This window comes from Euprymna scolopes, chromosome 34 (genome assembly GCF_053919585.1).
Source record: "Euprymna scolopes isolate OS-2025 chromosome 34, ASM5391958v1, whole genome shotgun sequence".
Taxonomy (NCBI): Eukaryota; Metazoa; Mollusca; class Cephalopoda; order Sepiida; family Sepiolidae; genus Euprymna; species Euprymna scolopes.
Genome location: NC_136515.1, coordinates 56,377,162 through 56,402,999, shown reverse-complemented (window position 1 = coordinate 56,402,999; position 25,838 = coordinate 56,377,162). Strand labels below are relative to the sequence as shown.

General features: G+C 31.4%; 1 protein-coding gene across 1 annotated transcript; it reads left to right on the top strand.

Annotated features, from left to right (window-relative positions):
• The first annotated feature begins 8,439 nt into the window (after nt 1-8,439).
• On the top strand, nt 8,440-25,242 carry LOC145259214 (lipoyl synthase, mitochondrial-like). Its single transcript, XM_080117048.1, has 3 exons — nt 8,440-8,822; nt 20,844-21,040; nt 24,487-25,242. Exons 1-3 carry the CDS (start codon nt 8,620-8,622, stop codon nt 25,182-25,184), a joined length of 1,098 nt encoding a protein of 365 aa, XP_079973174.1. The 5' UTR covers nt 8,440-8,619; the 3' UTR covers nt 25,185-25,242.
• The last annotated feature ends 596 nt before the right edge of the window (nt 25,243-25,838 follow it).

The window sequence follows — 25,838 nt, the reverse complement described above, 5'->3', positions numbered from 1 at the left end:
GTGTGTCAAGTTATTAACAAGGTTGAGAAAAAAATACAATATGCTCATAACTTGTTTATTTAATAAAATAACTTCCAAACATTAAATGAACTAGGAAAAATGCTTAGAACACAATAACTACATAGCAATTTCTACGTTGACATAATTAGTAGGGGATATGCAATTTTTTTATGAATGACTTGTAGAAGACGTTGGTCTACAAAATTAGTCAAATTTGTGATTTCATCATCAGTTATTCCTTGCGATACCTCTTGGAGAGCATCCCACAACTCATCTTTGCCCTTAAATTGGCATCCACTTGCATAGAGGCGTTGCTTCATGATATTCAAAAGTTCTTAATTGGGTTCAAATATGGTGAATTCGCAGGCCACTCCATATTCCATAGCTCAGAGAACCCCAGTTGTTGCAAATACTCTTTGCTTTTATTTGCTGCATGCGAGGGAGCATTTTCCTGCATAAAAATAATGGTTCTTCAGAACGTCAACTTTGCTTCTCCAGCCATGGTTCAAATTGCTCCTTAAGAAAAGTTATGTAAGCATTTGACGTCATTTTTACGCGTTCTGGGACTCTCCATGAGTCAATTAAAATACCTCTGATAATCCCAGCCCAAATCATTATCCCACCACCACCTTGTTGAGCCTTAAACACTGATGACGATGTCATCCATCTAGGACCCATCCCTTACTCTAGTCATCTGGGCCATCAAGAGTGGCACGCACTTCATCCATGAACAAAACTTTGGAAAAATCCATTTTCATGTTGTCCTCTGCTCATTTCAGTTGGTTTTGTATGTGATGTTGCTTTAATAGAGGCTTTGTCACAGGCTTAACAAACTTCGCCACTTCTTTGAGAAGGTGACATTGAGTACTTTTTGAGACATTCTTCAATCCGGCTTGGTCAAAGACTTCTTGACTTGTCTGCCCAGGGTTCTTAACAACTTCACGTTTAGTTTGGAGTGGAGAACGGCGTGAAACAACTCTAGATTTACCGTTATCAACTCTCTTACGTACTTTTGTAGGGTCCTTGACAAAGTTCTTCACAGTTTGATGGTACCTTCATTTTCGATATTTTGAGGAGTTTTACCTTTTGCTAGCTGTTTTGTAATAGTACTCTTTTCAGAACTACTTAAACCACTTTTACAAACAATTTTATTGACGAAACAAACTGCCTTATTAATAATTTAACACACCTCAAATACCGTGGATTGAGCAATTACGATAGCAATTGTTTACATTGCGCGGATCAGTATGAAAATTTCACAGTATGTGCAGCTTAGCATTGCCAAGGTTTCCAAAGCTTTTGATACGAAACTACTGGTAAGTTTCTGAAACTGGTAAAATAAATGTTATCTTGTTAATAATTTGAGTGTATATTAAGTTTCATGTCGGTAGACCAAAAACTGACAGAGAAGTTTGGTAGGCAAAATTTTTAAACAAATATATATACACATACATAAATATATATATAAAGAGGTTTGTGTTTATGATAACCATTTTACACAACTATTACACAAGTATAAATCATGTAGAATATCTGCATGAATATAATTACACTTAATCTTTATATCTATAAAAGTGAAAATGTCTGTGTATCTGTCTGTCTGTGTGTTTGTGTGTCTGTCTGTGTGTGTACATTTCTCTATGCAATAACTCTGTCAATTTAAAGTCTACGGACTCGAAATTTGATATACAGTGTACTGAGATTTGGGAAAATCTATGTGATCGATTTTCGGCCAGAAATTTGGCTGTTAAGGAATCAAAGTTCAACAACTTGACCTTTGAGAACTCTACCAAACTCCTCCGACAATTTTGGGTCTAAACACTTGAAATTTCAGATATAGGTTCCTTGGACATAGATCTTACTTAATAACTTGATTTGAGCCCAAAACAATAAATGTTAAGGCGTCATAATAGGGGTCAAAGTTTAAAAAAATTTGACCTCTGCGGTCTCTACCAAATTACTCAGACAATTTCTGGTCTAAACATTTGAAATTTTACATAAAGGGTATTCAGAGATAGGGCAAGCTTTTTCATCGGTTTGGGTCGAAACCGTCGTTTAGTTACCAATATATAAATGTATGTATGTATGTATGTATGTTTGCATGTCTGCCCAACACTTTCGAAAGAGCCGATGGATTTTCTCAAGATCAGTATTGTTTTGAAGTTTGACCTTTCAGACAACAAATATCGAAAAATTGGCTAAAAACACTAATACCTTCACCTTAAACTACAGGGGGGGGGGGTCACTTTTTTCACCGATATTTTTTAAAGTCATCCTCTCCTTTCGATTGTCTAGCCTTAATTTTAAAAAATGTCACTTCCGGTTTGGCGGTGGTTGTAACAGCATAGTTATAAGATTTTTTCCTGTTCTTTTCCTCCTTTGCGGTACGGGTTCGAGCCTGCCTTCCTACTACCCCCCCCCTTTTTTCTGCTCAATATACACATCCAAACACCCGGACAACGCCGGACTGAAATGCTAGTAGTTAACTAAAGATGATCACCCCCCCACCAAAAAAAACTAATAGAGAATTGATTAAAATGAATGCTTAAAATAATATGCAAATTAGCTAGATCTTTTACAGATGAATGCAATTCAACGACCCATATATAACAAAGTTGTATTTTTTTAAAAATAAATAGAAAAAAAGGAATTTTAATATGAATATCAATACACAAAGAAAATCAAATTTGTAGAAGTATATCTATATGTCTATAAAAGTAAAATTGTCTGTCTATGTGTGTACATTTCCCTACCAAACTATGCCAATTTTCAGTCTACAGACTCGAGATTTGATATAAGGGGTATTGAGATTTGAGAAAATCTTTCAATAGTTTTCGGCCAGAAATTTGGTTGTCAAGGGGTCAAAGTTCAACAATTTTACCTTTGAAAACTCTACCAAACTTCTCCACCAATTTTGGGTCTAAACACTTGAAATTTTAGATGTAGGTTACTTGGACATGGATCAAACATTTTAATTTGATTTGAGCCCAAAACAATAAATGTTAAGGGGGGTCAAAATTGGGAGCAAAGTTTAAAAAAAATTGACGTCTGCAGTCTCTACCAAATTACTCAGCCAATTTTTGGTGTAAACATGTGAAATTTTACATAAAGTGTATTCAGACATGGGGCAAGCTTTTTAATCGGTTTTTGGCTGAAAATTTGGCTGCCAAGAGGTTAAAGTTCAAAAGATTTGACCTTTGCAGTTTGTAGCAAACTATTCAGCCAATTTTGGGTCTAAACATTTCAAATTTTACATACAGGATATTCAGACATGTAGCAAGCTTTTTGATCAGTTTTTGGGCTAAAATTTGACTGGCAAGAGGTCAAAGTTTACAGAGTTGAACTTTGCAGACTCTACCAAACTTCTCTGCCAATTTTTGAGTCTAAACACTTGAAATTTTAGATGTATGTAGCGACTCGCTACAAATATTAAGTGATTGTACAAGCAATATTTTGGTTCCGCGTACATCCGTGGTTTACACACATAATTTTCGCGATCGTAAAAACTTGTAGTAGCCGACACTGCTACTAACAAGTAGAGCTACATCTCACAAATTCGAGATTTGAAATTCATTTTTTCCTGGCTTGTCCAATCACAAGCCAGCTCTCTATCATGTGACAAAGTATATAAAAGGCAAAACTTGAAACCCTTTTTCTAGCTGATCTGCCCAAACAGCTAACATCGCTGGGGGGCTTTGGCCCCCAGGCCTAACGTGAGTACAAAAAAAACTTCTCTTCAAGCTACTTCTTCATTCCATGTGCCGTACCCAAACGAACATTCTTTGTCATGCTAAAGAACTGTCCTCCACAATACAACTCACCATTCATGACAACACGGCAACACGCTGAAGTCTTTGCTCTTTCTTTCTTTTAACTGGTTTCCTTTGTACCGATGGCTACTAGCTATAAACGTGTGCATGCACCTAAATTCTCCACATGGAAGTATCAAAGCAGCGAGAATTAACATTTACCCTTCAATTTCATTTTGCCTCAGTCAGAGCAAGATTTCTCTCTCTCTCTCTCTTTTCTTTGCTTTACGCATTTAATTCAAAACCTATCAGATTAAATACAAAGATATAGATAGAGTCCTAGCGACCACAGAAGTTACCAACATTAACTTTATTGCCAAAATATTCCTTTCCTTTCTTTATCACTTTCATGAGTCTGGTGCTAAATCAGCACCTGCACAAATAAAAATACATCAACACAATAACATCATTTGCCTTTCTTATATTGTTAAATAAAATCATATTGAACTTTTAAAATTCGCCTTTGTCTTAATGCCATTCCTGATAACTGATAGGTTTTGAATTACCTTTTATTTTCATATTTTTGTTGGGGATTGGGAAACATTTACTTATGCTCACATCACGACCGTGATACAAGGCATAGGTGAATGTTGACCAAGCACCCCAAAAAAGAAAAGAAAATAACGATGTCAAACTTTCCAGAACGCTCGGAAAAATGTACACAGAAAAAAGAAAAATGGAATTTAACGAAACGAAATAAAACGGAAATGAATGAGTAAATGGTATAAAAAAGAAAAGAAGAAAATGGAAAAAAATACCGATGTCAAACTTTCCAGAAAGATCGAAAAAAATGTAAACAGAAAAAAGAAAAATCTGAGGGAACGAAATGAAATAAAATGGAAATGATTTAATGTATGGTTAAAAAAAAAAATGGAAAGAATCTGTTGGTATATACATTTCTTAGTGTAAAAACTGCGAACAACATAATCTATATATGTGTCTTATTGTAAAAATGTGAACAACGTAAGACTAAGCGTGGTTTAGGTGTAAATTTGATATTTTAGATTACGAAAGGCGATAATTACTATGGTATAATTATTTTGACTGGAAAAGTAATATCTAACTGTGGGAGCAGAAATGAAAAAAAAAAAAAAAAAAAGAAAAGAAATTAACGATGTCAAACTTACCAGAAAGTTCGTCAGAACGTAAACAGTGAAAAGAAAAATCGAACTGAACGAAACCGAGTAAAACAGAAATAAATATATAAATATAACGATGTCAAACTTTCCAGAAAGATAGCAAACATGTAAACAGAAAAATAGAACGGAACGAAATGAAATGTAACGGAAATCATGTAATGTATGGTTTATAATAAATAAATAAATAACTAACTAAATAAAAATAAAATGGAAAGAATCTGTTTGTAATTTGTTTGTAATGGTGTAGAAATGTGTAAAACGTGTAAGTAATGTATTTATCTTTCCTAGTGTAAAAATGTGAACAACATATAAGTAAGAGTGGTGGGTTTTACCCAATAGGAAGCAGTTGAGTTTTTGTAAGCAACTAATAAACCCGTAAACAGTGGGCGTCCATAGAAGTTCCTCATGAACGATCAAGCAGCAGTGTAAATGGGGAGTGGGAAAAGGAGGAATTTAATAGAGAGAAAAGATTTTACAACTTCCATTTAATCTAACCGATTTTGGCAGTGGACTTTCACCAGAACAAATATAGGAATGGACGATTATCGAGCAAATGTAGAGGTAATAGGCCTATAGCACACCTCAGATAATGTGCCGCAGTTTGTGCATATCACATCTGCATGAAATCTCTTGATTTTTAATCCTATTAAGGTCAAACTCACACAGGAAAAAATGAGTTCATTTTATTTAGATAGATAGATAGATAGATAGATAGATAGATAGAAGATAGATACATAGAAAGAAGAGGATAGATAGAATAGAAGAAGTAGATAGAAGATAGATAGAAGAATAGAAGATAGATAGAAGATAGATAGATAGAATAGAAGATAGAAGATAGATAGATAGATAGATAGAAGAAGAAGAAGATAGATAGAAGATAGAAAAATAGATATACAGAAGATAGATAGATAGAAGATAGATAGAAGAAGATAGAATAGATAGCGAGAGAGAGAGAAGAAGAAGAAGAGAAGAGATATAGAGAGAAGAAGAGAATAGAGGAAGAAGAGAGAATAGAGAGAGAAGAAGAGAAGATATATATATATATATATATATATATATATATATATATATATATATATATATATATATATATATATATATATATATATATGCACATAAAGTTATGAACAGTACATAGGGCCCGAGCAAAGCCAGGCTGAACTGCATATAATTATTACTATAGTTATTATTTTAATATATATATATATATATATATATATGTATATACAGGGTGACTCCCCAAAAAACGGGACCCAACTCTAATTTGTTTCGTTCGAATGAAATGAAACTTTGGTCATAACTAGTTTATAATATTCAAAACAGCACATCAAAACACTAAGATAGAAGAAGAAGCATATGTTCTAGATGGCCTCCATTTAGCTTCTTTTTTTTTTTTGAGGTCACCCTGTATATATATATATATATATATATATATATATATATATATATATATATATATATATATATATATAATTATTACTATAATTATTTTAGCACACACACACACACACACATATAATTATTACTATAATTATTTTACTTTATATGTATATATATATATATAATATAAAGCTGAATATGTGTGTGTGTGTGTGTGGTCACGAATAGGCTCCTATATGGTTGACTATTTTAAAAAACTGATTACATATAATGATAGAAGATGTATCGAGACACAGGAATGGGTATATTTGATCTGGCAGAACGGTGGTTCATTAAAATTGTGGGGTCTGCGTTTGCACCTGGTCCACAAAGTATGGAAATAAAAAATTAAAAAAAACGTTTACAAGTGTTTTGATATAGATGTACATAAAATATTTTGATAAGTATGTTTTAACTTAAATAGGGGTGGTATAATAAAATTGTGGGGGTCTGCGTTCACGCATGCCGTCCATAGAATGGAAATAGGCACAAACTTTAATAAAGACTTTTCATATCTATCTGCGTAAGTATACTTTGATAATTATGTTTCAGTTTGAAGAAATATGGTATAATAAAATTATGGGGTGTTTGTTCGCACCTAACCTCCATAGAATGGAAATATGTCACAAAGTTTAACAAGTTTTTTTTCATATAGATCCACAGAATATTGTGATAAGTGTTTCAGTGGGAATAGGTATGGTATAATAAATTATAGGGTTTATCTATTTTATTTTTACTTTCACCATATTTTACTTTGGTTTTGATACCCCCAAATTCACAACCCTTCCTTTTCATAACCTATCATATTTTCATAACTCAGAGTCCATTTTCTGTAGACTGTTTTTGAACCCAGTCAACGACGGGTACTTTTGTTAGTATATATATAGACATATATATATATATATATATATATATATATATATATATATATATATATGTATATATATATACTAACAAAAGTACCCGTCGTTAAAAAGTCGGTCAATTTAGCTCTTATGCGTAGATCATCGTATAACGATTTGATCACTGTCTGCCTGACGTAATGAACATTTAAATTAAAATGTTTAAAAATTCAACGCTATTTCACACGGTTAATAGTAGCTGAATGGATATGGCCTCCGCTAATCGAGCCAGAGATGTCTCGTGTCGCGGGGTTCGAATCGTTCGACTGGTAGTAATCGTGACACCCTGCACTGAAGAATCCTGAAAGGATGAAACACTAGTGTCTGTAGGTATTTAATTATTATAGTAAAAAAATAATTATGACAGCCCCTTTAAGAAATTCGTTTCTTATCGTTGAGCACTTTCTGTTGAATTAAAAAGTCGGTCAATTTAGCTCTTATGCGTAGATCATCGTATAACGATTTGATCACTGTCTGCCTGACGTAATGAACATTTAAATTAAAATGTTTAAAAATTCAACGCTATTTCACACGGTTAATAGTAGCCGAATGGATACGGCCTCCGCTAATCGAGCCAGAGATGTCTCGTGTCGCGGGGTTCGAATCGTTCGACTGGTAGTAATTGTGACACCCTGCACTGAAGAATCCCGAAAGGATGAAACACTAGTGTCTGTAGGTATTTAATTATTATAGTAAAAAAAAAATAATGATATATATATATATATATATATATATATATATATATATATATATATATATATATATATATATAACAAATATATATATATATATATATATATATATATATAACAAATATATATATATATATATATATATATATAACAAATATATATATATATATATATATAACAAATATATATATATATATATATATAACAAATATATATATATATATATATATTTGTTATTGTTGTTTTTTTTTTTTATATATATAATTATTATTATAATTATTATTTTAATATATTATACAATGAGGGAGAGGGAGATATGTGGAAATTGCGTTCCGAAGGTAATTACTTGATATTTATTAAAGGATACACATCAATAATTTTAAACGTGTAAAACTATGAACCTTTGAAAAGTGTGCTTAAAAATCGGACTTTATTTTCCAAACAAACGTTATATAATTTTGTGTTGAGAGTTATCTCCCTTGAAATGACCTTGGGAGAAACAGGCAAGGAGATTATCGCCAAGTATCGTTCCTTTTTAGTTTTTGTTTTCGAAAAAGAAAACATCACAGATCGTCGACACGTGTTCCTTAGTGACCGATATGGCTAATTAAGAAAAGCAATTATAGGAACAAGCGGACCCTTTTCTTCCTGAAAAACCATGTCTACCTCGCATATTCTCCAACTGTGTCCAACTTTGTCGCATCGACTGCGGCATTTGCCGATCGTCGTGCAACGCTCCGCTTCTTCACTGACCAAAAAACAGAAACTTCATTTGGCCGACGGACCGGGCCTTGGAGATTTCATAGAAAACCCCGATTTGGGGAAAACACCTGCAAACATCGTCAAAAAGAAAGGCGAAAGGTCAGTATATTTGGGAGATTTTTCTTTGCTTTGTTCGATTGTAGCATAGGTACCATTTGAATATTAAACCTATATTTCGCTTTGCGTTTCGTACGTCTAAATAAATACGACGTCCAACTGGTTCTCGTAGGATCATCGAAGTTAAGCAATGTTCAGTCTGCTTAGTACGTAAACTGGTGACCATTTTGTAGTACGAGGTGCTCAGGTGCTGTACAAAAGCAAACAGAAACACGGCGTAATTGTTATGTAATCAAGTTATTAATGACCGACATATTATTTTAATTATTAAACCATCGACGATTTTTTACTTCATTTTTGCATTTAAACTCATTATTACATTCTGTTAAAGAATAATTTCTTTTTGTATATTTGTAAAAAAAAACAAGAAAAAAAACAATAATGGTACTAGTGCAGTGCACTTATTGATCCGTGCTAAAATAATAACGTTATTATTTAAAAAGCCATTCTTAACATGAGAAGAGGAGGGTGTTTTATAACTATTCTATACTTTAACCTTACAATTGAATAAAACTTTAATTAAACTTGGAAATACGATAAAAAAAAAAAAAAAAAAAAAAAAAAAAATAGTGCGGATCAGTAAGTGCACTAGCACCAAAATAATAATTAATAATAATGTTGTTGTCCAGAATTGTTCTAAACACAACAAAAAAGAAAGGTGCTTATTTTTGGTACCGCGTTATTTTTAAATAGTTTTTTTCTTTTTTTATCAAATTATTAGGTGGAAACACAAAATAGTTACAAAATACCCTCCCATCCCCATGTTAAGAATGGCTTTCAAAATAATAACGCTATTATTTCAGCGCGGTACCAAAAATACATAAGTACCAACAGAAAAACAAACAAACAAACGAAACAAAAAACACATGGAGGTATCTAGATTTCCTTTGTGAACGTTTTTCAAAAGATGCCAATTACGATATTATTCGATTTATAATTTTAAAATTGCATTGCTACTCGTGGGGTTGGGGGAAAAATGGGAAAGTTAATAAACCACGGCGTTAGTTTATTGCGAGAAAAAAAAATGCTGTGTAGGTATTAAAATTTTTTGTTGGTGTTAAATATTATTTTCTGAGAAATCATTTCAAGTTAAAATCTATTGAGAAATACACATTTTATATTGAGAAATATACTAGGTACCTCGCGAAACACAGATTTAACCCCCCCCCTATATGTAACATGATGTAACTAATTTAATTTAATATTATCATTATAACTTTTATACCATTTAAAAGAAAAAGCTTCAAATAAACTAGTAATATTTTTTTACAGCGTACGGAAATAATGAAAACTGCGAGACCAAAATCGTGTTTATATTATCGACGCCTTAAAACAACGAGTTCTTGTTAAATCGATAAAATCAATAAAATATTTTGTAAAAATCAACATTTTTTTCTCAATAATATGTATTATAATTAGTTAAATTACAAAAACAAAAAACAAAAAAACAAAACAGAATTCTAAAAAATAATTAATTTTTAAGATTTAAATAGAATAAAATTCCAATATTCCATGATATGAAGTTTAAAACATAGATTTTTGAGTAAGGTTTTCCAATTCACCTACAACTTGAAATTTTAATTAAAAGATGTTTATTTTTTGGGGGGGGGGTCAACTTGATTTTGCTGCCTAGTTTAAAAAAACGATGTACGGATGTCTCTAATTGATAAAATTAACATAAAACATAGGAAAAAACGCTGATTCCCTGATTCAATTAAAGCGTCTCATGAAAGTTTCATGACAAGTGCTTACTGCTTATCTGCGCTCCAATCTGTCCTCCCTGGCCTGATTTTTACGAAAAACACTATCTAGTTGAAAACACTATCAATAATTTCCCCCACATTAGGTAAAGTTGGTCTAAAAAAGAGACCATATTCGTTAACTTATTTTTACCGAATGTTTACATATCTGAAGTGTGTATTTCTCAATAGATTTTAACTCGAAAAGATTCCTATCAAAAGAAAAAAAAAATGAATGTCTACAGATTTTTTTTCCTTACAATAAATTCAGGCTGTAATTACATGACTGTCCCAAAATATTTATAAAGATTTCATTTGTAGATTAACATCCTAGGTTGTTTTCCCTCGATAACATTCTAATTTTTAGGTGATTATGCAAACAAAACTGACATTCCACTTTTTAGGTGATTATGTAAACAAAACTGACATTCCACTTTTTAGGTGATTATGTAAACAAAACTGACATTCCACTTTTTAGGTGTTTATGTAAACAAAACTGACATTCCACTTTTTAGGTGATTATGTAAACAAAACTGACATTCTACTTTTTAGGTGATTATGTAAACAAAACTGACATTCTATTTTTTAGGTGATTATGTAAACAAAACTGACATTCTACTTTTTAGGTGATTATGTAAACAAAACTGACATTCTACTTTTTAGGTGATTAAAACTGACATTCTACTTTTTAGGTGATTATGTAAACAAAACTGACATTCTACTTTTTAGGTGATTATGTAAACAAAACTGACATTCCACTTTTTAGGTGATTATGTAAATAAAACTGACATTCTACTTTTTAGGTAAACAAAACTGTACTTGTTAAGATAGAGTCGACAGATCGATTTTTAAAATATGTTGTTTTAAGCAAAAATAACAGTAGTACTTACTTGCCATGTCGAAAATAGTAATATATAAAAAAATTACGAAAATTCATCGAGTAGAAAATTATTTATAGTTAAAAGTAATTTTTATGGAAAATTGGAGGAAATTGCATTTTCCTTAGATGTGAACTTCTTGAAGTTGTGAATTTTTTTTTTTTTTTTTTTTGCTAAATTGACTTATCTCTCCTGTTTTGCTAACCTGACTTATTTCCCTTTTCGCCACTTTAATTGGTGACATACTGTTTAAACCAGTGATTCCCAACCTTTTTTATGTTGGCAGAATATTATTGAGCGCTTTAAATTTTCGCGGTACTTCTATCACAAAAGTGAATATTTTTTACTCCTAAAGTCTTTTTGCAATTAAATAATAAAAATTAAGACGATTATATAAAGAAAATTTTTATTCACGTGAATAAAACATATCCTGTATACATTACCTGGTATAGAATAATAATTGTGAATGTCATTTGGACAGTTGTGCCTGATACTTCTCTACTACCGTTGCCATATGTGAACAAATGTGAGTGAGACATACTTCAATGTTTTAAGTTTTTCACATTTTTTATTTTTAATCTTATTTTTATTTTTAATGTTGTTTAGGTAAGAAAATCCCATCTTTTCTTTTTAATCTTGTTTTTTATTTTTAATGTTGTTTAGGTAAGAAAATCCCATTTTTTATTTTTAATGTTGTTTAGGTAAGAAAATCCCATTTTTTTTAATGTTGTTTAGGTAAGAAAATCCCATTTTTTATTTTTAATGTTGTTTAGGTAAGAAAATCCCATTTTTTATTTTTAATGTTGTTTAGGTAAGAAAATCCCATTTTTTATTTTTAATGTTGTTTAGGTAAGAAAATCCCATTTTTTATTTTTAATGTTGTTTAGGTAAGAAAATCCCATTTTTTATTTTTAATGTTGTTTAGGTAAGAAAATCCCATTTTTTATTTTTAATGTTGTTTAGGTAAGAAAATCCCATTTTTTATTTTTAATGTTGTTTAGGTAAGAAAATCCCATTTTTTATTTTTAATGTTGTTTAGGTAAGAAAATCCCATTTTTTTTAATGTTGTTTAGGTAAGAAAATCCCATTTTTTATTTTTAATGTTGTTTAGGTAAGAAAATCCCGTTTTTTATTTTTAATGTTGTTTATGTAAGAAAATCCCATTTTTTTTTAATGTTTAGGTAAGAAAATCCCATTTTTTATTTTTAATGTTGTTTAGGTAAGAAAATCCCATTTTTATTTTTAATGTTGCTTAGGTAAGAAAATCCCATTTTTTTTTTTTAATGTTGTTTATGTAAGAAAATCCCATTTTTTATTATACAATGGTAATTGTGCATATTTCAATTTGAATCCACAATCACTGGAAAGGCTTGCTAATTCTTCCTCTTCACGTAACTCAAAATTGGAAAGATTGATAATCGATAAATCTGAAAAAGGGTTGCAAATCCAATCAAATTCCTCAATGCTGTTGAGGGAAAATATTGTTCAATTTTATTTTCTAAAATGCTTACCAATAATCGGAATCATTTCCGTAACGCAGGTTTTGTGAACTGATGGAAACCTATCCAAATCATCTACCGTTCATTCTATTCTTCCATATTATAATTTTCTTCTTAAAATAATTTATCTGATGCCGTAAGAATGTTTTCATTTTTGCCTTGCATATTGCTTTTCAGACTATTCAGATGTCCAAATATTTCACTTAAGTACTTTATTTTGGACATCTACAATTCATTATTCAGGTATTTACAAAATCTATCAAGTTTTTCATTATCAAAAAAAAAATATATATAAATTCTTTCTGAAGGTCATTTATGTGTGATAGCACCTTTCCTTTCGACAGCTATCTTGCTTCTGTGTGTAAACGAACATGTTGAGAATCAATATCATTGTGCAGCAACTCAAAAATTCTGGACTTCATGGGCCGAGTTTTTATGAAATTTACCATTTCAATAACTTAATTCAATACCTTCTTTAGTTCATTTTATGTTATCTTTGAAACTAAAACTTCTCTGTGTAAAAAAACAAGGAGTTCACATGATGTTAGGATTCTGTTTTTTTTATTTTTCACTAAAGATACGAAACCGTTGACAGAACTAACCATTGATTGTGCTCCATCGGTATATATTCCCACTTATAAATCCCATAAGCTATATTTTTCTAGGTATATTGTGAGTGTATCAAAAATATTTTGACCTTTTGTAGTTGTGAGTAACTGTTTGCAGCATAGAAATTGATTAATTATGGCATCTTCATCAATGACATGTATAAATGCAATTAACTGTATTATTACTGATGTCAGTGGATTCATCGATTTCGAGAGCAAACAAACTATTTTGAAATTTGGATATTACACTCTCCTCAATATTATCAGACATGTCAAGAATCTTTCTTTTAATTGTTTTGTTTAAAAGAGGGATCTTGCTAATTTTTTGTTTTTTTTGCATGCTGGAAGGATCACTGATTCTGCAAAAAATATGAGACTTCGATTTAAGAGCAATAATTTGTTACCTTATATGAAGCTAATTAAGCTTTTTCGGGCACAGTTATTGTTTTTTTTTTTTGTTTTTTTTTAAATAGTTGACTTCGCATTGCATTTAATTCTAACAACCGTTGGAAACCATCAAAATTTTTAGTTTGAAGCCTATGATGATTAGTAGTGTCTTTTCATCTTGGAACCATTGATTTATTAGGCAGCATTTTGGCCGCACACAGCAGAGCAGTTCAGTGAAATCCAAATTCCAAGTAATCATCACTATACAACCCGTGAACTTTTGGTTTTTTAAATGAAGTTGCAGAATTATTGTGATCACCATCGCGTTTTCTTTTTAGAAACTTGTTCATAATAAACGATGAATTGAATCTAAAAATTATTTAAAAATACATCAAAGCAGACTTTTATCGTATTTAATCATGTTTTTTTCATTTTTCCTAGTAAAACCTTAATTTGCAAAACTAAAATATTAAATAAGAAATATGAACAAAGAATCTGTTAATATACATAGATGTTATAAAGCATAAAATTGATGATAATAATAATTATCAAATAATTCAAAATATCCAACAATTTAAACAAACAATTTCTTACACTTTATTATTTTTATTTTTTAGTGTGAACATCATGTTAGTAATAACGTATGAGTTAGTGTTTATTGATACAAACAACTCCGGTTATAACAACATGAAAACTGTTTTCCACCTATAATAACTTGTAACTTTCACCTATAATCTGTTTATGGCACACCAGTAATTATTCCGTGGCACATTAGTGTGCCACAGCGTAATGGTTGGGAACCACTGGTTTAGACCATAGCAATAGACTTTCTTTTTCTAAAAACACAATAAGAGTTCTACTTTTCGTAAATTTTGGATATATTACTATTTTGGCATAACAAGTAAGTTCTGTTGTTTTTGCTTAAAACCACATATTAAAAATCGATCCGTCGACCTTATCTTAACAAGCACTAACAAAACAAACAAACAAAAGATATTTAAAAGTAGTGGGGTCGATTTCGTATATGATACTTCTGGAGTTTACAGGTTTTTTTTTTTTTTTTTTTTTTTTTTTAAGATTATGACATGATGAACGTATTAGCATGAAAATCAATTTAGTATTATGTATGAAATAGGAACGAAATAAAAACAATTAGCAGACATACTGATATAAATCCAAGATGCCCGTTCTGTAAGTCAGTTGATTTAAAACTTGGAATGGATACTGATTAAGATGAAAAAAAAAAAAACGAAATTTTAATCAATTATATAAAAATAATTTATTTAAAACAAAATATTTATATATTCTTATAATTTGAAATATTTATAAAAAATACATAAATATTTTAACTTTAAACTAACAATTATTTTATAATTTTAAAGTGGGGGGGGGGTTCATATGTTACACTTATGCAGTCTATGGACTGTACTGAAATAATAACATTATTATTTAGAAACTCATTCTTCACATAAGGAGGTGCCTTTTTAAATAATCTGTACTTTCTCCTAACAATTTAATAAACAAAAGATACTGTAAAAATTAACTTTAAAATTCTATCTAAAAAATAGCACGATCCGAATGCAGATGCCATATAGATATTATTGTGTTACGTTTGTCCAAACTGAAACCAACTTAAAGCAAAAAATTTTGATTAACGTACTTGCAGAGTATATCTAGCCCTGGCTATCTATCGCCAAAACTCTTATAGGAATTTTGGTACTTTCTGCATTTATGTTACCATGCTAAAATAATAACGCTATTATTTATAAAACCATTCTTAACATGGGGAGGGGAGGGTGTTTTGTAATTATTCTGTACTTTCACCTAACAATTTAATAAAAAAAAAGATATCATAAAACTTGAATTTAACTTGAAAATACTATTTTAAAAAAAAATAGCATGGTTACATAAGTGCATAAGCACCAGAATTTAGGTGATGCAAATAAATAGGTGACTTGAAATCCGCAGCAAACGGTGTCAGATAAAAAAAATTGCGGTTATTTGGAAGTATTACTGATTGCTCTAGAGAATTTAATTATCTATTGAACAAATTTTAACGTGTGGACGCGATTTGTAAAATTTTTTAAGTTGTTAAAGTACATAATAGTTGAATGCATCTCTAAGTAAAATAGAGTTATTTCCCTTAGAGTAATCAATAAGACTTCCAAATAACCAAATTCGTATTATACTTAATTATTTTTTGTATGAAATAATAAAATGTTGTTTCATTGTTTTGAATTTATTTTTAGCATTAAAAAAAATACTAATTTATGAAATATTTATTGATTTCTTTATATTTCTTTTAGAAAAATAGGTAGATTTTTATTTTCTTACCACCTCAACACTCACCTTTAAAATAACTTGTGTAGGTTTTCGAGTATGCTGAAAACGAATATCACATTTAAATTTTGTGCAGACTAGTAGTCTTTTGAATATTAAAACATTTATAACCCGATGTAATCCCACTTATATCTGCCCCTCCCAACTGAACAAGTACTAATGCACAAACGTGTTACAAAACACCCCCATGTTAAGAATGGTGAACGCCACTGACATTTATTATGAATGCATTGAAAAAAAATGTCTTAATATCCAGAAAACTATTTGTCTGCGCATAATTTAAATGTGTTATTCGTTTTCAGCATCCCCGGAAATCTGTAATAGTCGTCATTTTAAAGGTGAGGGTTAAGGTGGAAAAAAAAAGTAAAAATTATCAAAAAATAAAATAATTTTTTATCCGACATTGTTTGCTGTGGACTTCAAGTTGTCTATTCTTTTGATCACCAGAATTTATTATGCTAGGATTGTTTGAAAAGTAAAGCCTTTTATTTATTTATTTATTTTTTTTTACTCAAAAAATGTTGAAGAGCTACAAAGACGAGAGAGGTATCATTAAAACGAGCAACCTCTTGTGCTCCAGAATTTATTTTTTCTACATAGTCACCACTGTTCTTAATGCACTTTTGCTAGGAATTCAATGATACATCTCTACGACAGGAGTTGCCTTCTTTGCGTCTCACACCGTCAATATCTGCAATAGAGAGATGAAACTTTCATGTCATGAATGCATGAGTTCAGTCTTCATAACAATGCAATTTGTAATCCCTTCTGATTCATTCAGGTGGAATAAGAAATAGGAGGTAATACTTTTGGAACATCCTTTGTATATTTCAATTCTACGTACGTCTGGCACGAGTGCAGTTTTAATAATATAATTGTATAAAACAGATACTACACTTTGAATTGTTTGTTTACATAAAATATAAAAATTTACATTTGAAACAATTTTTTTAATGGAAATCTTTCTAGACAAGGCACGAAGCCACTTAATGTTGATTTTTCCGTTCAGTCGCGAAAAACAAAGGATACCCTATAAGAGCAGCAGCGCATGCAATTGTGTTGCAAGGGTTACGCAATTTCCAACAACACCTTTCCTGAATCTGCATTGAATCGGCATTGTTTGAGTTCAGTGCCAAGGAGGAGTCCAGGATGACTGGAAACAATGCCGAGATAAGCAGAGAGCATATACACCACTTAGAAATCCCAAATGGTCACCCATTTAGTTCTGACTAGGTCCAACATCGCTTAACTTCGATGATGCAGTGGGAATCGATGTGTCAACGTGATTATGCCGTATTAATGTAAGAAGATAAAAAAATACCACTTCAAGATTAAAAACTATCCAACATTAAGTGTTAGATGGATAAATTCCGATAATAAAACACCAATTCTTCCTTGTTTTTCAGAAACATTGCTCATGGAATGTGGGTTCTAAAAAATAAAATTAGGAAAGCAAGAGTTGCGATGCTACTGAAAGTGAACCTAACTCATTAAAAGGCCAAAAGTGTGGAGAAAATGGAGCTCGTTGGTCATTGTCGGTCAAAAATGATAAAAATGTCTATTGACTGTCGTCACTAGAATCATCTCAGTCACCACAGTACCACATTTACTCTAGAGGTCATTCTATTTTAGATATCCCCTAATTTGTTTGAAATCTTATTTTATTATAAAGATGATTTGTATATACAGAAATTCATTGGAGTATAATGGAGAGTGGAAGAAAAGAAAACAAAAAAACGATTAGTCAAAGTGTAGTATCTGTCTGGTAGTACACTTTGATTGATATGTTTTATTTTGACAAAGAAATTTAACAAAACAAAATTAGGCACAAACAAACAATTGGGGAGGGGGGGGGGCGTCTATGGTCATCCTCGTCACTGTACCTTTGATTGGTCTATGCTAATCCTAGCTAAAGTTCTCATTCACCATAATACCACACCAGGGGTTGTCCTACTTAATTCAATGTTGTTTTGTTTTGTTTTATAAATAAAAAATATATGTATAATATACACTTTCATCCTAACTTGAAGGCCAAGAAATTATATTTTAGTTTGATTTTCATGTTCAACACAACAGCAACATTACGGAGGTGACGGTGGCTAAGTGGTTAACGACAGGGACTGGCAACCTGGGTGTGCCAAGTTTGAATCCATTTCATTCCACAGAAACTCTTTTGATTCATTTTACTTCAGTACAAGTTCTCAGAAATCAATGGGCCTCCATTCCTGCGGCCAACACTTGATATCTATATATAAGATACATAGATATTCGTATAAAGTTCTTCTTTACATCTCAAACAATGAGTTAGGAAAGATGTTGGGAACATAATTTCCCTTTCCCTAATTCAACATTTAAATATGTTATAGCATATCTTTCGTGTAATCTCTTTATCTTACTGGAATCCAGGACAAGAATTCATCTAGTCTGGTGGAATATCTAGCTTTATGCTGTTAATTGAAGTAACATCACTTGGAAAAGGTGCACCATTTCTTGTAAAAGCCAGTGTAGGTTGACCATAGCGAGGAGTTCTTGATTGTGTTGCAAATACTATGTGATTTTTTAATATTTAGTAAGGGTTTACTTTCAGGAAATGTATCCTCGTACCAGGTTGTCTTGACAAACCTCTTAGACACTTGACGGTAGATTAGAAATCGATGTGTGAAATGAGAATAATAAGTTACCCTTTTCCTTTTTGTTTCAGTTTCTCTTCTTTCTTGACTCGAAGCATTGACGAATACTAAAAAGCAAATGGCTTTTATTGCTACCCTTTTTCTTTTTATTTGCTTCATTGAGATTTGCTTTCTTTCTCACTTTCTAAAGCTATCAACATTCAACATGAAGATATTAAATCAAAGAATTTTCAACCAACAGAAATCTTTCCAAACCTCAAAAAGTAACACCGGGTTTCTTTTACTATACATATAGATTTGAAAACGTTATTAAAAAAAAAGCAAACCCTTTATACAACGGTCCTGGATATGACCTAAAACTATATCCGATGGTGAGGCGCCACCTTGCGGGCTTTGGGGAGTGTGGAGCCACCCTTTAATTGCCATTGCTCCCAGGTCCACTCTGACCTGGAGTGGTAGTACCTGTTAGGGTCCCAACTATGAGTTAAATAGAATCTGACTTAAAAAATATATATATATATATATATATATATACTCCATTAAAAATCGTTCCTCAAAATAACTAGATTCGGCATTAAATAACCTGAAAAAGGTTGATATGCCGTAAAACAAAAACAACCAACCAAAAAAGCAAATATATAACAAATAAATGTTATCAAAGGCAAGATGTTACCTTTTTACTTAACTGGATAAGTTTTTAGTGTTTTTATTTAATGTAAAATGTTTATTTGGCTCGAAAATCATACAGTGTTTATTGATATATTTGAACAAGACAAATGGCGGCGAGGTCTGTTGTATATGTTTAGTCTGAGAAAATGAGTTAAAACTAAAAAATTATACAAAATACTGTTAGAAACTCGCACAATATATGTCAGCCTATGTCTTGGTAACATATATTGGGTGAGTTTCTAACAGTATTTTGCATAATTTTTTAGTTTGAACTCATTTTCCCAAACTTAACGTATTCAACTAAGACCTTTCCGCCATTTGTCTTTTTCAAATATATCGATAAAGACTGTATGATTTTCAAACCGAATAAACATTTTACATTAAACAAAAACACCAAAATCTTATCCAGTTAGGTAGAAAAGTAACTTATCTTGCCTTTGATAACATTTATTTGTTATATATTTGTCTTTTTTATAACTTTTTTGAATCTATGTATATAGTAAAACAAGCACGTGACACGTATACGTGAATACAATAATTCAGCAAAGGCAAAGTGTAGCATCTGTCCTAATACTACATTTCATCTTTTCTATCTTCAATCTGTGAAGGAGAAATCCTTCTAGACCGAGGCAAAATGTACATTTTGTTCTAATCCAGTGTGTCTAACACATGCTAGCATGTAAAACGCTGTTCAATTATTAATGTTGACGTGTAATTTTCATTTCTCTGTCCCCACCCCCGTTTCGATATGCTCTCTTCGTAACTTCCTAAAGCTGCCAACACTTAACATGAAGAACCAAAGAAATATTTCCAAACCTCAAAAAGTAACACCTATATGTAAATATAGTAAGTCGAATGAACAAAGAAAAGCGGCAGCTTATCATGCTCATTTGTTTCGTCTCACACATCGATTTCTAATCTACCACAGCCTCTCACTTAGTGATGTTGGCAACCTTCATGTAGTCCCTCCTGTAGGAAACTAACTAGAAAAATATCGGGGGAAAACAAATGCTACAATAATCATCTGATTCATACGAAATGAACGATGCACATCAATAACAACATCAGACAAAATTGAAAAACTACTTTTTTTTGCGTTGCATCTTTGTCGATCGCCATAATCTCATGTTTTTAAAAAAGAGTGAAAGCTAATAATGTACACACGTATATGAAATTGCCTTAGCATATTATTATATGAATATTGCGCGCGATAAATGTGTAATAAATTACTTTATTTTTTGTTTTGTTTTTAGGTTGCGTTTACCTCGTTGGTTGAAAACAGACATTCCTATCGGTAAAAGCTACACAAATATAAAATCTCAACTTCGTAATTTGGAATTGCATACAGTATGTGAAGAGGCCAAGTGTCCGAACATTGGAGAATGTTGGGGTGGAGAAAAAGGAACGGCTACAGCCACGATTATGGTCCTTGGAGACACATGTACAAGAGGTAAGCTGTTTGGAGTTGTTTATTGCTAAGATTTGAATAATTCAATTTGATACAATGTTGTTTTTTTTTTTTCTTTTTTTCACTAAGGTGTCACCACTTATCAAGGCTCAAAAACCACACCAGGTTAAGAGTTAAATGAGTGTTAGATGGACGGTGAGACAACACTGTGATGATTGGTAATGTTGTTGATGATTGGGCAGAATTTGATTCTTTAAGAAGGCGACACAACAGGCTAATTCCATCTCAAATCATCCAGACCATGACACCCTTACCTCTCAAATTTTTTCCAAACTTTCACCATATGTTGGTATCATAAAAACTAGGGAATCCTGAAAATTTGAGCTTTTAACTCTAAGCGGTTCCGTGTTTGTTTTTTTGTTTGATGCAAGTAGCAGGTAAAGCCAATTAACCAGAAAAATGGGCTTTTGTTCTTTCTTCACTAGCTCACAATTAAACCTAAAAAATGGGTTAATCACGGGGGGGGGGAGCGTGAGAATTTTTAGGGGTTCATAAATGCTACAAACACATTGCCTGGAAAAATATTATTTCAACGCAAAGCCTGGAAAAATATTATTTCAAAACAAAGCCTGGAGAAACTTAAAATATTGCAGTATTAATTAAGAATTAATTATATAATGTTGAATTGAATTTTTAAAAAAATATTTGCAATATTTTAAGTTATAAATTTATTATATTTTTTTTTTACTAGAATATCTTTTTTTTTCTTTTCCAGTTTTAACTAGTCCTTTTACTTTTCCATGTTTAATCTCAACCATATTACTTTTCATGCTTGCATTTTTCTGTGTAATATATATATATATATGTAATGGATACTTCCGTCGAGTTGGATGTATGAGCTCTGCCACAACAACTAAGTTGCTCTAAATACACACAGATGATCTGTTTACAGTGGTGAAGGTTCATGTAGAACCACTGCTAACCTCAGTCAGGCACAGATATATGTCTAAAATAATAAATGAACCTGATAAAGATATAATCTTTAATCAAAGCAAACCTATCAAGATAGGAGTTGATGAATGCATTATACTACTTATCATTACCATTTTCTCCAATTATTTTTATTTTTTTATATATTTATATTATTATTTACTAATAATATCGCTATATTATGTATAGTCTTAAAAAACATAAACTTATATATATATATATATATATATATATATATATATATATATTTATTCATAATTTTTTTTTAAATTTGAATATTTATTTTAACTTGTATGTATTATCGAAATACATTATACATTACTAATGTAGTTTTGGATTTCCTCTATCAATCTACTTAAATTTGATATGACTTGTAATCATAAGGATACTGAGCAAATGCTTTAATAAACTGTCTACTCCCTTGCTTAATCATTCTTATTACTAAGATAGAAACTGAGGATATTAAAAAAAAAACTATCATTTTTTAGGTATATGTGAGAAATCATTTTAGAAACCAAGTTTGATACTAAAATATATTTTTTTCAATAAATGAAAATGATATAAATCAAATATTTAATCTGACTCTGCCCTTCCTAAGTGAGTTATAGATAATGTTATTTTTCTTCATTTCATGATTTCTTTTTTGTTATTTTTTTATTATTGTTAAGCTATAACAACAAATGCACCTGTGATAGCTGATCTCTCATGGGGTCGAATGTAGACTTTGTGTAGAGAACATGCTGGTGACAATATTTTTACATGAAAAAGCATCATAGAAAAAAAAGCATTGTAGAAAATATTTTAAAAAAATAACAATGTTTATAACTCATTGGAGCCTGATTGTCACAGCTGGTGAATTTCATAAAGGCAATCTGCATGTGAGAACGCTTTAGAAGAACGATATGCAATAAAATTCTGTTTTACACTTGGAAAAAAATCCACAGAAATGTATGGAATGCGTCAGACTGTTTTTTCCCCCTCTTGTATGGATTGAGCATCAGTTTTGAGTTGCATAAGGTAATATGTGAGGTGTGGGAGGAGTAAGGAAGTCAGAAAACTAGAGTTGATCGGCCAAATAAAGAATTTCATGGATAAGGACCATCGTGTGTCTATAGAGACAATAAGTGCACAGTTTGATGTCAGTGTGGGAACTGTACAGACAATTATTTGCGAGGAACTGAAGATGCAGAAGATTTGTGTGAAGATTGTCCCAAGGTTGCTCAAAAAAAATCAGAAAGAAAGATGTTGTTCATCACCCTCTCTATAGTCCAAATCTTGCTTCCTGTGACTTTTGGTTATTCCCTAAGCTCAAGGAAAACCTTAGTGGCTGTCGTTATGAGACAATAAAGGAGATGAAAGAGGCTGTGATGAGGGTCATTGACACGCTTACACAAGAGGACTTCCATGTGACCTTCCAGAATTTGTTGCAACGGTATAACAAGGACATTGCAGCTGAAGGAGATTACTTCAAAGAAACTACAATTTTATGTGTGTACTATCAATAAAAGTCTGGAAACTTATTGATGGAAACTAGAGTTTTATTTTCGTACTATCAATAAAAGTCTGGAAACTTATTGATGGAAACTAGAGTTTTATTTTCGTACTATCAATAAAAGTCTGGAAACTTATTGATGGAAACGAGTTTTATTTTCGTACTATCAATAAAAGTCTGGAAACTTATTGATGGAAACTAGAGTTTTATTTTCGTACTATCAATAAAAGTCTGGAAACTTATTGATGGAAACTAGAGTTTTATTTTCGTACTATCAATAAGTGCCCATACAAAAAAGTCTGGAAACTTATTGAAGGCACCTCGTATATTTACTTGAAAACTCACAAAATTAACTTTATTTTTCCAAAGTTGCCAAAATCTGCCCTTCCTCCTTTTCAAGAAAACACATCCTTTCAAAACCATGAGTATTGTTTAGTGTTAAAGTTAAGAAATTACATATCCAAGATGTATAATGAATACTAGCTCAACAGGCCACAAATATTTTAGTATTTCTATAAAGCTGTTAAGTAGATTAATGATTGTTTACATTATTCAAGTAGTAGTGATTGCAGGGGTAAGACAACACTTGATTCACTCATTTAAGCAGTAGGGATTACATGGAAGCCAATTCGTACCTTATTAATTTAACTAGTACCTATTGCTTTACTTATTCAAGTAGTCGTGATTTCAGGAGCGGACAACTTGTACTAATTCAAGTAGTAATGATTGCAAAGAGAAATAACTCATGCTTTACTTATTTAAGTTGTAGTGATTGCATGGGAAGACAATTCATGTTTTACTTATTCAACAATTAGTTATTATAGGGAGAGATAACTCAGTAGTAATCACAGGGAAAAACAAATCGTTTTCCTCTTCGGGTTTTTATTTATTTATTTTTTTAAATAATACTCAGATTTTTTTTTTTTTTTGCTTTCTTCACCCATTGTGTGTATATATATGTCTCATATTCTTTTTTTAATTCTATCTTTTTACTTTTGGTTTTCAGGCTGTCGTTTCTGTTCAGTGAAAACTTCACGCAAACCACCTCCACCCGACCCTGATGAACCTGTTAATACCGCAACGGCCATTGCTTCATGGAATCTCGATTACATTGTCATGACTTCAGTTGACCGTGACGATTTACCTGACGGAGGAGCAGCTCATTTTGCTGAGTGCGTGAGACAGATAAAGCTAAAGAAACCTTCCATGTTGGTTGAGTGTCTCACTCCGGATTTCCGTGGGGACTTGAAAGCAGTCGAAGTCGTAGCAGATTCGGGTCTAGATGTTTATGCTCACAATGTAGAAACAGTGAAAGAATTCCAGTGGCTGGTGCGAGACCCCCGGGCCAATTATGACCAATCACTTGCCGTCTTGGAACACGTGAAAAAATTTAAACCAAAGCTTGTAACAAAAACGTCCATCATGGTTGGATTCGGTGAGACAGATGACCAAATTCAACAAACTATGAAAGACTTGCGAGATATTGGTGTCGATTGCTTGACCCTTGGTCAATACATGCAACCCACAAAGCGTCACATACGTGTAAAGGAGTATGTCCACCCGGATAAATTTAAATACTGGCAGGAACTCGGTGAGAAGATGGGTTTCGCATACACTGCTAGTGGTCCTCTTGTCCGTTCATCTTACAAAGCTGGCGAATTCTTCCTGAAGAATTTGGTGAAGAAAAAAGCTGAATCTGTGTAAAATGTGATAATTAGAATTGTTAGTTCAGCTTTTGGAAATAAATTAAGAATTTTATTTATTTATTTTTTTTATTTATTTTTTTTTTTTTTTTGCATATTATTTTACTAAAGCTGAATTAATGAACGCTTGCTTCCTTAAGCTTTTCTTCTTTTTTTTTTATTGCACAAAATAAATGGTAAAATATTCCTGCAAGAGTGAGTTATATTTTTTTATTGTTTTAATTAACTGTAATTTACAATTTACTCATCAAATCGCCCAAATTATTCTCATCTTTTCATTATATTGTTTGAGTCCCCTCCCCCACACTGATTTTAATATCTCTTTTTCTCTCTATTAACAATCAAATATCTTGCATTCTCTCTCTCTCTCTCTCTCTCTCTCTCTCTCTCTCTCTCTCCACAATCAAATATCTTTCTTTTTTTTTTTTTGCTCTCTCTCTCTCTCTCCTCCCCCCGCCCCGTTTATTTTAAGAAAAAAATCCTTTAAATATATATTTAGGTAATTAATCCTTAATTCAGTTTTGTAAATTTTTTAGTTAAAACTACACACATTCATGCCGAATTATTTTGATCTTTTCATTCATGACAAAGATATCCACTCTTAGTATCAGCAGCAGTCCTTCTTTTCACCAAAACAAGGCCGATAGCCATTAGT

Excerpts from the sequence above, each read along its gene's own strand:
- LOC145259214 (XM_080117048.1), top strand. The coding sequence starts at position 8,620 with ATGTCTACCTCGCATATTCTCCAACTGTGTCCAACTTTGTCGCATCGA. Across the intron at positions 8,823-20,843 it reads GTCAAAAAGAAAGGCGAAAG|GTTGCGTTTACCTCGTTGGT; the intron begins GTCAGTATATTT and ends TTTTGTTTTTAG. Across the intron at positions 21,041-24,486 it reads TGGAGACACATGTACAAGAG|GCTGTCGTTTCTGTTCAGTG; the intron begins GTAAGCTGTTTG and ends TTTGGTTTTCAG.